The 16,542-nt window shown below is 36.1% G+C and overlaps 1 protein-coding gene across 1 annotated transcript in view; it reads right to left on the bottom strand.

Annotated features, from left to right (window-relative positions):
• Positions 1–16,542, bottom strand: part of WDR63 (WD repeat domain 63) — a 74,568-nt gene that overhangs the window by 20,626 nt on the left and 37,400 nt on the right. The window contains exons 13-16 of the mRNA XM_025401514.1: positions 15,834–15,962; positions 11,767–11,840; positions 6,279–6,423; positions 4,371–4,458 (exon numbers count right to left, since the gene is read on the bottom strand). Of these exons, the coding sequence (XP_025257299.1) occupies positions 4,371–4,458; positions 6,279–6,423; positions 11,767–11,840; positions 15,834–15,962 (436 nt within the window). The remainder of the gene's footprint in view (positions 1–4,370; positions 4,459–6,278; positions 6,424–11,766; positions 11,841–15,833; positions 15,963–16,542) is intronic.

The following is a 16,542-nucleotide window of genomic DNA, read 5'->3' as shown; positions in this document are numbered from 1 at the left end:
AATGGGATAGTGAGGACTTGTGATACACAGTCAAAGGAGAAACCAGTACAGGATCAAGAATCAAAATGTGATCAAGAACCTTATGAGTATATTCTAGTTAAGAGTGCCAAGTCTGGCCAGAATGGGTGGATAGTTGGCAGTGTGATCAAAGGAAATTCAAAATACCATAATTGATCTCAAAGTCTTGAAAGCTGACAATTTACACAGGAGGCAGATCATGGCCATAAAATGACCTTCCCCCTAAGATCAGGAACAAAACAGGGATGTCCACTCTCACACTTCATTTAACATTCTGGAGGCTCTACACAGTGCAATCAGGTAAGAAAAAAATAACCATCCAGATTGAAAAAGAAGTAAAACTGTCTTTATTTGCAATGACATTATTATTTATATAGAAAACTCGATATGTCTAAGAGAAGCCACTATAACTAGTAAGAGATTTTAGCAACATTTCAGGATACAAAATTAATATTCAAAGATAAATTATAGGCCAGGCGTGGTGGCTCACACCTGTAATCCCAGCACTTTGGGAGGCCAAGGCAGGTGGATCACCTGAGGTCAGGAGTTCAAGACCAGCCTGGCCAACATGGTGAAACCCAATCTCTACTAAAAATACAAAAATTATCCTGGTGTGGTGGCGCATGCCTATGGTCCCAGCTACTCGGGAGGCTGAGGCAGGAGAATCGCCTGAACTCAGGAGGTGGAGGTGCAGTGAGCCGAGATCACACTACTGCACTCTAGCCCAGGTGATATAGCAAGACTCCATCTCAAAAAAAAAAAAAAAAAAAAAACAAAGATACAAATTGTAATTTTATACACTGGCAATGAACAATCGGAAATTAAAAAATTTTAAGTACCATTAACAAGAGCACCAAAAAATATGAAGAATATAGAAATAAACCTGTCAAAAGAGGTGAAAGACCTGTACAATGTAAAGTATAAAACATCTCTGAGAAATTAATGACCTAAATAAATGAAGAGATATACTGTGTTTATGGGTTAAAAGACTCATTTTGTTAGATGCTAATTCTCATAATATTGACCTACAGATTCAATATAATCCAGTTAAAATCACAGCTAGCTTCTTATGCATAATAAGCTGTTCCTAAAATTCACACGGAAAAGCAAAAAACTTACAACAGTCAAAAACTACTTTGAAAAAAAAAGGTTGGAAAATTAACACTATCTAATTTCAAGACAAATTATAAAGCTAGCATAATCAAAACAGTGTGGTATTGCTCTAAAGATAGGTCAATGGAACAGAATAGAGTTTAGAAATAGACTCACATATATATGGACAAGTGTTTTTTGACAAAGGTGCAAAGCAGTTCAGTAGAAAGAGGATGATGTATTCAACAAATAGTGTGGGAATACCATATACAAAAAAAATGAACTTTGATCCATAACATATACCAATTACAAAAATTAACTCAAAAGAAATCATAGTCCTAACTATAAAACCACAAAACTTCTAGAAAAATTGGGAAGAAACATTGTCAGCTGTGGTATAGGCAAACATTTCTTAAATTCAACACCAAAATCATGATCCATAAAAGAATAAATTGATAAACTGGACTTCCTCAAAATTAAAAACTTCTGATTTTCAAAAGACTGCTAAGAGATGAGACAACAAATCACAGACTTGGAGAAAATATTTAAAAATCACATATCACTGGTCCTGAGAAAGAACTAGTATATAAAATATATTAAGAATTCTCAGACTTCAATAATAAGAAAACAAACAGGCCAGATGTCGTGGCTCACGTTCATAATCCCAGCACTTTGGGAGGCCGATTTGGGTAGATTGCTTGAGGACAGGAGTTCGAGACCAGCCTGGCCAACATAGCAAAACCCTGTCTCTACTAAAAATACAAAAATTAGCCGGGCATGGTGGCACATGCCTATAATCCCAGGTGCTCAACTGGCTGAGGCATGAGAATCACTTGAACCCGGAGGCAGAGGTTGCAGTGTGCCGAGATCGTGCCACTGCACTCCAGCCTGGGCGGCAGAGAAAGACTCTGTCTCAAAAATAAAAATTAAACAAACAACCCAACTGATAAATGGGCAAAATATTTGAACAGACGCTTAACCAGGGAAGATATACGGGTGGCAAAAAAACGTGAAAATCTGCTTGACAACTTAAGTCATTAGTTAAGTGTAAATGAGATCTGACTATGTATATTTTAGAATGGTTAAAAGGATTAACCATATCAACTGTTGGCAAGGATGTGGAGAAAATGGAACTCTCCATACATTGCTAGTGGGAATGTAAACTGGTAAAACTGGAAAATGCTTTGGCAGTTTCTGAAAAAGTAAAACATATACCTGCCATATAATACAACCATTCTATTCCTAGGGATGTACCCAGGAAAGTATGAAGGCATATGTCTATACAAAGACTTGTATGTGAATGTTTGTAGAAGCTTTACTTGTAATAGGCCTAAACTAAAAATTCAAATGTTCATCAACATGTGAATGGATAAACAACTGTTGTGATCCATACAGTGAAATGCCACTCTGTAATAAAAAGGATTCATTCAGACAACATGAATTAATTCTAAAATAATCATGCTAATTAAAAGAAGCCAGATTGCTGCATATGGTGGTGCATGCTTGTAGTCCTGGCTACTCAGGAGGATAAGACAGGAGGATCGCTTGAGCCCAGGAGTTAGAGGCTGCAGTGAACTATGATTATGGCCCTGCACGCCAGCCTGGGTGACAGAGTGAGCCTCCATCTCTTAAAAAAAAAAAAAGTATATACTGTATGATTTACATAAAATTCTAGATAATGAAAACTAATGTATAGTGACAGAAAGTAGATCCGTTGTGGCCTGGGAGTGAGGGAGGTGCTGGAGGGAAGCATCCCAAAGGGAATTCCTCTGTGAATAAACTTTTGGGAATGGTGAATATGTTCATTATCTTGATTATGTTGATGGTTTCACATGTGTGTACATATGTCAAAACATATCAAATTGAACACTTTGACAACATGCAGTTCATTGTATGTCAATTATACCTCAGTGTGGTTGTTAAAAATGAATAAAAACCCCTCACACTTTAAAAGAGGTAATGATATCCTTCTTATAAACTGGATAAAGGTAGTCACATCCTCTGGGCCACCTGTTTTCATTAGGTTAAAAAATAATACTAGGACACTTAATAAAGTTATCTTTTTACAAGTTACATTAACCTCTCTCAGCCTTGGTTTTCTTAATTATAAAATGGTAATGAAAATTCCCAGCTTGTAGATTGTTGTGATCATTAGCATCTGTTTTTGCTCACCATCATACCCCTGGGGCCTAGCACAAAGTAAGCAATTCATAAATATCTGTTAAATGAATGAAAGCATGTGCAATAGTAGCATGGTACCTGAACCATGGCTGGAATGCAATACATTAAAACTAATGATTGAATACAAAAGAGTAGGAAAAGAAGGAAGAGGAGGAGAGGCGGAGAAGGAGAAAACTCCCATTAGATTCCCTCAAGAATGAAGCAGGCCCTAATAGAGAAACAGCATTCAATGTTTTAATAATGCTTTGAAAATGTCTATAAAAGTTTAGTGATTCAATTTTTTTTTAGCATGAGGTTTTGGGTTATATCAATAAAACACGACTTCAAAGTGAAATTTTGCTCAAGCTGGGCATTAGGTATGTGTAACATGTTGTTCTTAGATATCCTATCATTTAACGGAACATTGAAAAATTTATAAATGGAAATCCTTTTGATAAGGCAAATGTTTGGGAAATATTTCAATTGCTAGTTATTCTCGAACATTTTCATTATGCATTGCTCTCCAGGTGCGATATTCATGCATACCTTTATCTTAATAGTTTTGACAGCTTATATGTGCGCCCTTCAATTACTTCAACAAAGATGTGTGGGTTGAGTTGAGATAGATTTAAAAGTCAGTTTTCTTTCTTTATTCAGTTTTACCTTGGTGCCGTATAAATATTATTTTTAAAAATTATATTCTAATTGAGAATGGTAATTTGTTTCTTGATACTTCATAACTTATTTTGTTAGATTTCAGATGTGTTCCATCTTATAGCATTATTCTTTGAGCATATAACATATTCATTAAAGTGGGCTTCATTTTCTTTTAATGTAATGAGTTTCTGAAGACACATAAATGTGCTCAATAAATATTTGAGAAGCTGAAATGAACTGAATCTTTTTTGTGTATAGGCGATTTTAATGTGTTGGCAATAGCTATTATTGCCATTATAAAGTTCCACATTTGAGGGTTTGATTTTCTGTATTCTTTTTACAAATTAGACTATCCTAGCGAGTAACTCACGTTACTCATAATCAGCTACTAACACTCAAACTAGTAAATGTTTTTGTTTTTTTAAATAAGCAAAAGCAGTTACCTTGTGTTTTGCAAAGAAGATGGTCTTCATTCAGGCTTATCTTGGTTGGACAGTGGTCTAAACTTGTTTCACCCTTGGACAGCCTTAACTTTTGGGAGAACATATAGCAAAGATTATTTCCACATATCCTGAAATTATCCTTGGGTAATTTATTGTTGCCTTTCCCTTCTGCTCCCATATTGAAGGAAACCCACCGCCTTTTTTTTCTTCCTCCCCTTTCCTCCCTCAAGTTTCTAGTTTCTTTTCTCCATGGAATGCACCTAAACCACACTTCTAAACCCAGCTACAGAAAGGAGCTGGTCTGAGGACACATTTCCACATCCCAAATTCTCATGTGTCATTTTCTTTCTGAAAAATGTCTTGTATTGTATTCCATAATACATCCTTAGTAGTCTTACTATAAAATAATAACTTGTTACCCTGTTCCCTAAATCTTTCAGTTAAGTGAGACTCCAGAAAGTTGTGCAGGGACCTGGCATCTGCTTGGCCACCTCCAAGTCCTCCCAAGCACACATGCACTGGAGTTCCAGAAGGCCCTGGGCCTGCACTGCATCCTGGTGGCTGGAAAGAGCAACTGTCACACTTCACAGTTTTCCCTCACAGCTCCCTCAGCCTCTTTTGCTTCAGGATGTTTGTCCACATGCTATGCAATTATTCTTAGATGAGTTTGGGGTTGTTTGTTTGAACGATTCATAGCTCAGTAGATCCTACCCCCATTCCCCCAAATTTATAATCTTCTCTTTCCAATTCTTTCCCAATTATCTCAGCAATATTCTTATTCCTCCATGTTCTCTCTTCCATTGGGAGCAAATACAAAATAATATAATTCTTGTGATATTTATAAATCAGAAGAAAAGTATTAAGTTTAAAATTAAAACTAGACATTCTAAAGAAAGAGAGCCATTAAGTTTGAAGTCTGTTTATATTTTCCACACACATCTTGTCCATAGCCATATTTTTCTCAAATTAAAACTGCTTTTCTTAAAGCTCTGCCATGTGAGATAAATACAAACAACTTCTCATTCAGTTAATTTTCAGTTTTGTTTGGGCATAGGTATTATCAAGCTTTCTGTGGTCTAATATCCCAAAAACATACAGAAGGAACAATACCAGTTCCTTCTATTGATAGGCAAAATATGCAGAATTTTGGCTACAGTGGGGAGGAAAACTAGCTTTTCTGAGCTAACTTGAGTACCAACCAAGTTTCAGGCAACTGACATGCAATTGAATAATTATTACACAAACCATTTGGAAATTGTGGCTTGTTTATATATGAAATATCGATCTTGAGTTCATGATGATTTTGATTTCTGCCTGGATCTAAAGAGACATCAAAATAACTTGTGTGGGGGAGGGAAAAAAGGGGGACAAGGGTTGAAAAACTACCTATTGGGTACTATGTTCATTACTTGGGTGATGGGTTCAACAGAAGCCCAAACCCCAGCATTATACAATATGACCATGGGACAAACCTGCACGTGTACCCCCTGAATCCAAAAATAATAATTAAAACATAATGAGAGCTTGAAGTTTTCCCAGGAACTCTGAAACCTATCATTGTTATTGGCACAGTTAGAATGACTGAAATGTTTTTCTGTTCCCTTTTTCTGTATATCGCAAACATCAGCTACGCCCGCAACCATATACTTCTTCACTATCAACTTTTCGAAGTAAATCTATGTAAATCATTATGCAATATATACAATAACATGTATCAATTAAAACTAAAGTAAAACTAAAAGTCCTCTCAATCAAGGAATTTATTGGTTGAATAAACACAAATTGTACAGTCTTGTGTTAATTTGAGCTGCTCTACTTTCAGAGAGTGTGTGTGTGTATGTATGTCTATGAATGCAAAGTAAATAGCGTATTATGCAAACAGGATGGACTAAACCCCACATTACTTACCTTAGTGAGAGGTTTCCAGGAGAGATCTAGATGCAAAAAAGTAGATGGCACATCAAAAGGAATTTCAATACTTTCTTCCTTCTTTTTCTCTGTTGTTTGGGGGGTTAAAGGTTTCTGTGGTCTAATATCCCAAAAACATATTGTGCTAAAAAAAAGTTTATATATATATTTTTATTAAGTATAAACAAGAGGTGCAGCCTCAGGACTACCATTAATGCTGCTACATATTAGCATTGTGACCATGGCTATATTTTAATGTATCTGAAACTAAGATTTTTATGAACTGAGACAGCTTTGTACTTCATATTTTAGAGAATTAAACTGTTTGTTGGGTTGTTTAACAGCCTCCCTCATCTTGGGACTAATAACATACATAAGAATTGAGTTTGAAATTGACGCAATCTTTTAAAAATACAAGTTTTATTTAGATATAAATCATATACTACAACATTCATCCAATTAAAGTGTATAATTCAATGGTTTTCAATATATTCACAGAATTGGGAAGCCATCACCACAATCAATTTTAGAAGATTTTCGTCATGCTCTCCCACCTCACCAAAAAACCTCACGCAGATTAGCAGTCACTTCCTATTAGCAGTTTTTACCAAGCCATCCCACCAGTCCTAGACAACCACTGATCTGCTTCTTAGCTCTATAGATTTTACTATGCTGGACATTTCATACATTGAATCATATATGGTCTTTTGTGACTGCCATTTTTCCCTGAGCATGTTTTTAAGGCTCATTCGTGTTGTGGCTGGCAGCTATCAGGACTTCATTCCTCCTTACTGATGAATATTCCATTGTATGGATATACTACATTTTATGTATCCATTCATCAGTACATTTGATAAATAAATTTGAATTCCACACACCCCCACCACAGCTTTTTGTCTATTATAAATGCTGCCAGTGAACATTTGTGTATGTTTGCATTTCTCTTGGGTGTATCTAAGACTGGAATTGCTGGGTTAAATGATAACTCTGTGTTTAATCTTTTAAGGAACTGCCAGATTGTTTTCCAAAGCAACTGCACCATTTTTACATTCTATCAGCAATGCGTAATCACTCCAATTTATCCACATCTCCGCAGGTTCACCAACACTTGTTGCTTTTGGTCTTTTGATTATAGTCATTGTAGTGGGTATAAAATTGTATTTCATCAAAGGTAGTTTGGGTTCTTTTTGTGCTTTTGTTGTAATATCTAAGAAATCACCCCTCAATTCAAAGTCATGAAGATATGTGACTATGTTTTCTTCTAAGAGTTTTCTAGTTTTAGCTCTTACGTTTAGATCATTATTCCATTTTATACGTTTGTATATGGGATGAGATAGGAATCCAACTTTATATTTTGCACGTGGATATCCAGTGGTCCCAGCATCATTTGTTGAAAAGATTATTCTTTATGCATTGAATTGTCTTGGCGTCCTTGTTGAAAATCAGTTGGCCAAAGATGTATGGGTTCATTTCTGGACTCTCAGGTCTTTTTCATTGATCTATGTATCTATCCTTATGCTAGTTCTAGTACATCTGTCTCTATTACTATAGCTTTGTAGAAAGTTTAGAAATTTGGAAGTGTGAGTCCTCCAACTTTTTTCTTCCTTGACAAGATTGTTTTGGCTATTCTAGGTCTCACTATGTGCATTCCCCTGATAACTAATGATATTGAGCATGTTTTTATGTGCTTATTGACCATTCGTGTATCTTCTTTGGGGAAATATCTACTGAGAACCTTTGTTCACTTTTTAATTGGGTCATTTGGGTTTTTATTGTTGCATGGTAAGAGTTCTTTCATATATTCTGGTACAAGTCTTTTATCAGATATATGATTTGTAAATATTTTTTCCTATTCTGTGGTTGTCTTTTCAATTTATTGGTAGTAACTTTGAAAGCTCAAAAAGTTTTAATTTTGATGAAGTACAATTTATCTATTTTTTTCTTTCGTTGCTTGCACTTTTGGTGTTTCATCAAAGTCACATAATCTTAAAAGTGATGTAGTGAAAATAACATACACAGAGTTGGATATAATGTGCTTTGTATACAGTAGGCACCCAACAAGCCAAGTGTTATTTATCCTTATTCCTTCTTCCTCACAGGTTAACTATAAAAGTCAAACGAGATAATACATCTTAAAAATTTTTTTAGAAGTTCCACACATATACGAGTGCACTAAAAATAATACTCTGTATATGTGTGCAACTTTATAAAGAATGTTCACATACACTATCTCATTTGATTTTCATAACCAACCTGTGAGGAATATGTTTCTGATAATGAAACTACAACACATTATAGTGATACTTGTATTAATTAAGTATATTTAATACTAATTATACTAGTCTGTGAAATTAATTATATTCTTTGTATCATTTATGTGAAAACATATAATGAAAATGGCTAAAAATATACCATATTAGCTCTATAATTTCTATCACTGAAGTTATATATAATCTGATTAATAAATTTAAGATCTATTAAATAACTTAGATGTGTAAGTTAAAGTATTAAATAGCAACTCAAGGAAGACTAACAAATTTTTAAATATAATTTAATCAATATAATTTATTCATTTAAATAATGGATAAATGGTTAAAATTAATAAAAATATTAATCATTTTTATATTGTCAAATTGAATTCTTGAGAAAACACCACAAGTGACACATTAAGATCTGTTTTTGGCCGGGCAGTGGTTCATGCCTGTAATCCCAGCACTTTGGGAGGCCAAGGCGGGCGGATTACGAGGTCAAGAGATCGAAACCATCCTGGCCAATATGATGAAACCCTGTCTCTACTAAAAATACAAAACTTAGCTGGACATGGTGACGTGCACCTGTAGTCCCAGCTACTTGGGAGGTTGAGGGAGGAGAATGGCTTGAACCCAGAAGGTGGAGGTTGCAGTGAGCTGAGATCACCCCACTGTGCTCCAGCCTGGCAACAGAGCGAGACTCTGACAAAAAAAAAAAAAAAATTTAAAAAAATTTTTTAAAAAAGATCTCTTTTTAAACATGCTTATAGTTGGTTTTAAATTGTTCTTCAAAATGATATAGCACTTCTTAAATCTTATAGCATTAATTAGCATCATTCATAAAATGGCTTTACTAAATACAGACAGCATCAGTTCAACTTTCTATATAAATTAGTTACACATTCTTCATTAATGGAAATTTATTTTGTTATATTCTGTGTTATAAGACTCTTAGCATGGCTGAAGTATAAAGGTTAGGACTAATGGAGTTTTCTAGGTAACTGAAAGCTTTTCTAAAAGCACAAACTTTATTTTTTTACTTTAATAATTTTTGAAGGAAATGTTTCCAGAATATCCCCATATTTATATAAATAATCATATAAATAATAATTTAACCAACCAGCCTTCTTCCTTCCTTCCAAACTCAAGAGCCATCATTATAAAGAAACAACTCAGGACCTATGTCAATATGCTTTTAAATGTTCTCCTAGTATAGCTTTACATTCTGTTGTTTACAATCAACATTATAGCACAAGTGTTTCCCTATGAAATCATAATATAATATAATTTAATTGTTCCATGATATTTCATATGGCCCTATGGGTGATGTATTGTCTTTGCCTCGGGGACAACTTCCCCCTTTTCTTTTCTTTCTTTCTTTCTTTTTTTTTTTTTTGAGACAGAATCTCGCTCTGTTGCCCAGGCTGGAGTGCAGTGGCTTGATCTTGGCTCACTGAAACCTCCGCCTCCTGGGTTCAAATGATTCTCCTGCCTCAGCCTCCCAAGTAGCTGGGAATATAGGCATGTACCACCACGCCCAGCTAATTTTTTGTATTTTTAGTAGAGACGGTGCATTCTAGTGGTTCTTTGGGGAACCACCCTGTTCTCCATTACATGTAGTCAGGTTGGGATCGTCATTCAAGGTGCTCTGTCATTTCTTCCCTGGCTAAAGGGGTGGGTTCATGATACAGTGGGAGCCAGGCAGATCCCTTCCAGTTAATTTGAATCTTGAGCAGCGGGACACAACGATTGGCACTGATTCATTCAGAGAAAAGGGGCTGGCCATTTGTTCCTGCTACCCAGATCTCTGGGGCTATTTTCAAGGTCCAAGCCAGTTCTTCCTTTGATTCAGGAACGTCAGTACTTACTAGCTACAATATAGGACATTCAGTAGTGCTATGTATAACTCACTCTATATTTAGTCAGCTATAGGTGGAATATGAATTTGCCTTCAGAGCCTCATGTTTTCTTTTCCTTTTTCTTTTTTTGAGACAGAGTTTTGCTCTTGTTGCCCAGGCTGGAGTGCAATGGCGCAATATCACTCCTCATGTTTTCTATCTGTAAATATTTTTCAGGGTTGTTGCAAATATAAAGATAGTTAACCTATTAAAGCACCCAGTAGAGTATTGGCATAAATATCCAATACATTTATTTCCAATAAACTTATTTCTTTCCCTTAAGTTAGCCACAGTAAGTTCTCATTGCCTGTTGTCACAGAATCTTCCCCAATACGTGCTCACAGGATTAATCACGTCTCCCTCATCCCTGGCCCGTGGCTGCTGCTAACATCACTTGTTCCTTCTCCCGTCACTCCACAACTTCTTCTGTGGCATATGATATCGTTGTTTCCACTGGAGTCAAAGCTGTTTGGAATGGGAAAGTTTGTCCAGTATTTGGATGCTAGATAAATGATATTATTCTTCATATTTCCTGTTTCATTTTGAATTCTTAGTTCTATAAACTGGGAGATGTAATTTTATTTAAGTAAATCTTCTTCAACGTAGCTACCGAGTTGTTTGTAAGAACACTTTTTATAAATATACAATAAAAATGTAAAAACTTTTCTACTTTTAAAAAGAAGCTTTCCCAATTAAATGTTGTAATCTTCAAAATTCCTAGATAAAATTGAATATAAATAACATATATTACAAATTTACAAATATGAGAATGTGAAGAAGGAGAACTATGGATAATACTATACAACATTATCAACCACAAAGCTTAGTTAATTCTTCTTTACATATTTACCTCTATAAAACAATTTTTAAACCAGCAACAATCCATAACATTCTTTCATTTTGTTATATTAGATTTAATTGCTACAATAAATATTAAGGAGAAGACGACACTGATTTTAGGAGCACCTAAGAAAAAACAACATGTATGAAAACACATTAGGAAATGTTTGGGCCGGGCGCGGTGGCTCAAGCCTGTAATCCCAGCACTTTGAGTGGCCGAAACGGGCGGATCACGAGGTCAGGAGATCGAGACCATCCTGGCTAACACGGTGAAACCCCGTCTCTACTAAAAAATACAAAAAACTAGCCAGGCGAGGTGGTGGGCGCCTGTAGTCTCAGTTACTCGGGAGGCTGAGGCAGGAGAATGGCGTAAACCCAGGAGGCGGAGCTTGCAGTGAGCTGAGATCAGGCCACTGCACTCCAGCCTGGGAGACAGAGAGACTCTGTCTCAAAAAAAAAAAAAAAAAAAAAAAAAAAGGAAATGTTTGAAACAAGACTTACCAATCTGCTGAACATGTAACAAGTTGACAGCATATTCCACTTCGATTCTCAAAGACGGAGCCCATTCTGTTAATCTATTTTTCAAACATGAAAGAGAAATAAAATTGTTTTTCTCATTGCTATTTACCTTTTAAATTCTTCTCTTTTTTGTTTTAAATGTTAATAAAAGAACATACCGGCCGGGCTTGGCGGCTCATGCCTGTAATCCCAGTATTCTGGGAGGCTGAGGCGGGGTGGCTCACGAGGTCAGGAGATCGAGACCATCCTGGCTAACATGGTGAAACCCGTTTCTACTAAAAACGCAAAAAATTAGCCGGGTGTGGTGGCAGGTGCCTGGAGTCCCAGCTACTTAGGAGGCTGAGGCAGGAGAATGGCGTGAACCAGGGAGGCAGAGCTTGTAGTAAGCCGAGATCGCGCCACTGCACTCCAGCCTGGGCAACAGAGCGAGACTCTGTATCAAAAAAAAAAAAAAAAAGAACATACTACTATCTCAGAAGTTTGGGAAATAGTTTTTAAAATTAAATACTGTTCTGCAATATATTCTCGTCTAGTCTTTTGTCACAGAAACATTTTTACATAGTTGTAATTAGAATGCATATAAATTTTTATACTGAGATGTTTCACTCCACATAATTTGAACATTTAACTGTATATTCATAAATTTTATATATATATATATATATCTAACTATACAGTATTATTTTCAGAAAGCATCTCACTCTGTGCCCCAGGCTGGAGTGCAGTGGCACAATCTCAGTTCACTGCAACCTCAACCTCCCAGGTTCAAGTGATTCTCCTGCGTCAGTCTCCTGAGTAGCTGGGATTACCAGCATGTGCCCACCACGCCCAGCCAATTTTTGTATTTTTAGTAGAGACAGAGTTTCGCCATGTTGGCCAGGCTAGTTTGGAACTCCTGGCCTCAAATGATCCACCCACCTCAGCCTCTGAAAGTGCTGGGATTACAGGCATGAGCCATACGCCCGGCCTCATAAATTATTCTAATCCTTTTATAATATACGGATGATATACCACCATTTCATTATCCATTATTATTAGAAATGTAGGCTCTGACAATTTTTCACTGAATCGTACAGTAGAACATAGGTGCTTTTATGAGGTTGCTAAGCAGGTAAGATCAATGGGAAAGAGGCTAAATGTTAAATGAGACACCAAATAAAAGTGTGCCATGACTGTTGTAAGACCTGACTTTTTTATAATTACGGGCATAACTGCATGCACACAGAGGATTCACAGGAGGGTTTATGGTTCCTCAGGTCCTAGAAGGTCCAAAATTCCAACCCACTAGCTCTCAAAGAAGGCAGCAGGCTTTGAGACAACCTGTGAAGATGCCACTCTGGAATTGAGAGGGAAACACATGACTTTCCCCAGTGCTCTAACCTCCTGATAAAGCTGATGAGCAAAATAATAAACAGAGGTGGGGCTTCTAGCAGCAAATGAAGTTAGGTAAAAACAGGGGTGGGGAAGGTATAGGTGGTGCCCAGGTCATGTCTGCAGGCATCCAGAAGCCAGGCAACCACAAACCTGATGGACATCTCTGTGGCCTGAACTACCAACTTCCACTCATTCCAGAACCTGCATGGTGTTACCTCTCTCTCTACTGAGGCTTTTCTGCTATAATGAAGTCAGAGACCCCAGAGATGTGCTTGCTCTGGGGTTTTATGTTTTAATGACTAAAACTCCAAAAACATAACAGTATTATAGAAGTTTGGAAAACAGAATATTTTAGAATCATATATAATTCTGCCTTACAATCTCTTCCAGTCTTCTTTCCTGGAAACACTTTGACATGATTTTTCAAGGTATGCATATAATTTTGTATCTAGATATACAAATTGGATCATTTCTTAGTATGAATTCTCTAAAACTGGAATTACTGGTCAAACAATTTGAAAATCTGGATGACTTAAGAACCACCTTGACTAACTGCATTCCAAAAGTTTTATGTTGAAATCAGCAATGTGTTCTGGTTTCACCACTTTATTCTTTTTTAATATATTAATCAAATTTTTCATTTAAAAATTAAATAAATCCAAAATGGCACATTATTGTTGCCTTACTATTAATTTCTTTGATATTAGAATGGCTGAATGATTTTCATGTTGATTTATTGTTTTATTTTGTAAGTCTTTTGCTTATTTATCAAAAATTTTTATATTTACCATATTTGGTACAAATATTTTCCTCCATTTTGCTATTTGTTCTTTACTTTTTATTTTTTATTGATGTATAGCAGATGGACATATTTTGGGGGTATATATGATATACTGATACATTCATAAAATGTTTAAAGATGAAATCAGGGTATTTGGCCTATCCATTACCTTAATTATTAATATTTTTTTTTCTTTATACTAGGAACAATCAAATTATTCTCTTTTAGCTATTTTGTAATGTATAATAGATTATTGTTAATTATGGTCACCCTACTAATCTATCAAACACTGGGTCTTATTTCTTCTATCTAACTGTATATTTGTACACCCATTAATTAACCTCTCTTTATCCCTCTCATTATTTAATTTTTTTTTTTTTTTTTTAACTTAGAGATGGGGTTTAGCCATGTTGCCCAGGCTGGTCTTAAACTCCAAGTCATCCTCCTGCCTCAGCCTCCCAGTGTTGGGATTATAGGCGTGGATGAGCCACCATGCCCGGCCTCTCATTATTTTTTAACTTAGAAATTTATATTTGTACATTTTGAATCTGTCAGTCATTCCTTTCTGATTTCTTTCAACATTAATTATCTTTGAAAACTATCTTCATTCCAGAGTCTGATATTCTATTTTGATTTACTATATTTTTATATGATTTGTTATCTTCTTTTTTTTTCTTTTTTTTTTTTTTTTTTTTGAGACGGAGTCTGGAGTCTGGCTCCACTGCCCAGGCTGGAGTGCAGTGCTGCAATCTCGGCTCACTGCAAGCTCCACCTCCTGGGTTCACGCCATTCTCCCGCCTCAGCCTCCCGAGTCGCTGGGACTACAGGAGTCCGCCACCACGCCCGGCTAATTTTATTTTTGTATTTTTAGTAGAAACGGGGTTTCATCGTGTTAGCCAGTGTGGTCTTGATTACCTGACCTCGTGATCCCCCCGCCTCCGACTCCCAAAGCGCTGGGATTGCAGGCGTGAGCCACTGTGCCCGGCCTGTTATTTTCATTTAAATTTAAAATCATCTCAATGAAATTGCATGCATGGTGTGCGTTGAAATGGAAGTGATATGAAGTTCCTTTACTTGTATTACAACTCCCATTATTACATGTAAACTTTTAATATATCACAGAAACTATATGTGGGCTGTTTATTTTGGTTCATTATGACTTTTAAAAGTATCATTGCTTTGCATCATCCATTTGAATACCTCTTACAACTGGTATAATGATAATCACCTCTTACAACTCTTAATTTCTCAGAATATTCTTGATATTTCACCTGTTAATTCTTCAAAGTACATAGTAGATCTTTAATGCCTTTGAGGGAAACATTTGGGGAACTTGCCAGTTTCCAAATTTATAGACCCCATGCTTTGTGAGGTTATAGTCAAGTAAGTATACAACCATAAAGACAAACGCCAATGCAGAAGCTGGGCAGTCAGCTGGGCTCATGGACTGCACAACTAGTTTTCACCCACCAGCCTCTCCGCACACTCAATTCCAGATTGTGCCCAGCAAAATTACATGGTATGTCACAGATCTTTAGGGTTCCCTTCCCCCAAATATCTGAGATCATAAATCTTAAAATCATACATGCTAAGGGTATAAATATTTGCAGTTCATTTCTACACATCAAGCCCTCATTTTCTCCACTATTGTCTTTTTCAGTGTTGACACCATCCACATTTTTTAGTTAGAAGCCAATTGAGTTGAAAGATTGGCCTTATTCTTACTCCAGCTTAGATACCGGTCTGGCAACAGTAACCCAATTTTTTGATGCTTAGTTCCTGGTTATTTCACAATTTAAGTGTAAATGAATTGTTGACTTGAAATATCTTCTTTGCATAAAATCTGAAAATGTATAATTCAGCAGGAGAAAAGTATAAGGCCATCAAGTCTCACCTCAAATGTGTCAGACAGCCAGTGTATATCTGTAATTACTCTCTTATGTCCATTTTCTATTGAAGAGACTGCACAGTGTCTGATATACATTGCTTCTTTATTACTCTCCGGTTCAAGGAGAAACATAGGCTGAAAAATATTAAAAGAAAGTTAAGTGCTAATTTCAGAGGGCTGATGAATGAACTCATACTTTACTCATCATCCCAATTAAAATTAACAATTTAGAGATATACTAGTTCAAGGAAAATCATAAATTAGTGTTTCTATATATCATATATTTAGGGAATAGGATTATCTACTTTCCCCTTCAGTTTGGTCTAAGACTGTATCTCTAAACTTAGCAAGTATTATTGACCTACTCCATAAAGAATCAATGAGACATCTCATTCTAGAGGGAGTATTTCTTTGTGCCTATAGAAGGCCTCATCTCACCATTCTTTGGTAAGAGACTTGTTGATGTTAAGGCTGAAGAATTGAGCTGGAGTAGATGTGTAATATGGTTGGTAGGTATGGAGTTGGGAGCTGAGGAATCTTCTCAACCCTCTTAACAGAATCCATAGCCCCACAAAACCATGGTGTATTATCATCAAATATGATGTAACCCCTTCATTTTATACATGAGAAAAGCTATCCTGCTGAGGTGAGGTGGCACGTCCAAACTCATAGGACTATGGTCCACAGCCTGGGTATCTGCTCTTCTGTCCAGTGC

This window comes from Theropithecus gelada, chromosome 1 (assembly GCF_003255815.1).
Source record: "Theropithecus gelada isolate Dixy chromosome 1, Tgel_1.0, whole genome shotgun sequence".
NCBI classification, from domain to species: Eukaryota; Metazoa; Chordata; class Mammalia; order Primates; family Cercopithecidae; genus Theropithecus; species Theropithecus gelada.
Note: the sequence above shows the minus strand (reverse complement) of the source record. Positions and strands in the feature narration are given on the sequence as shown.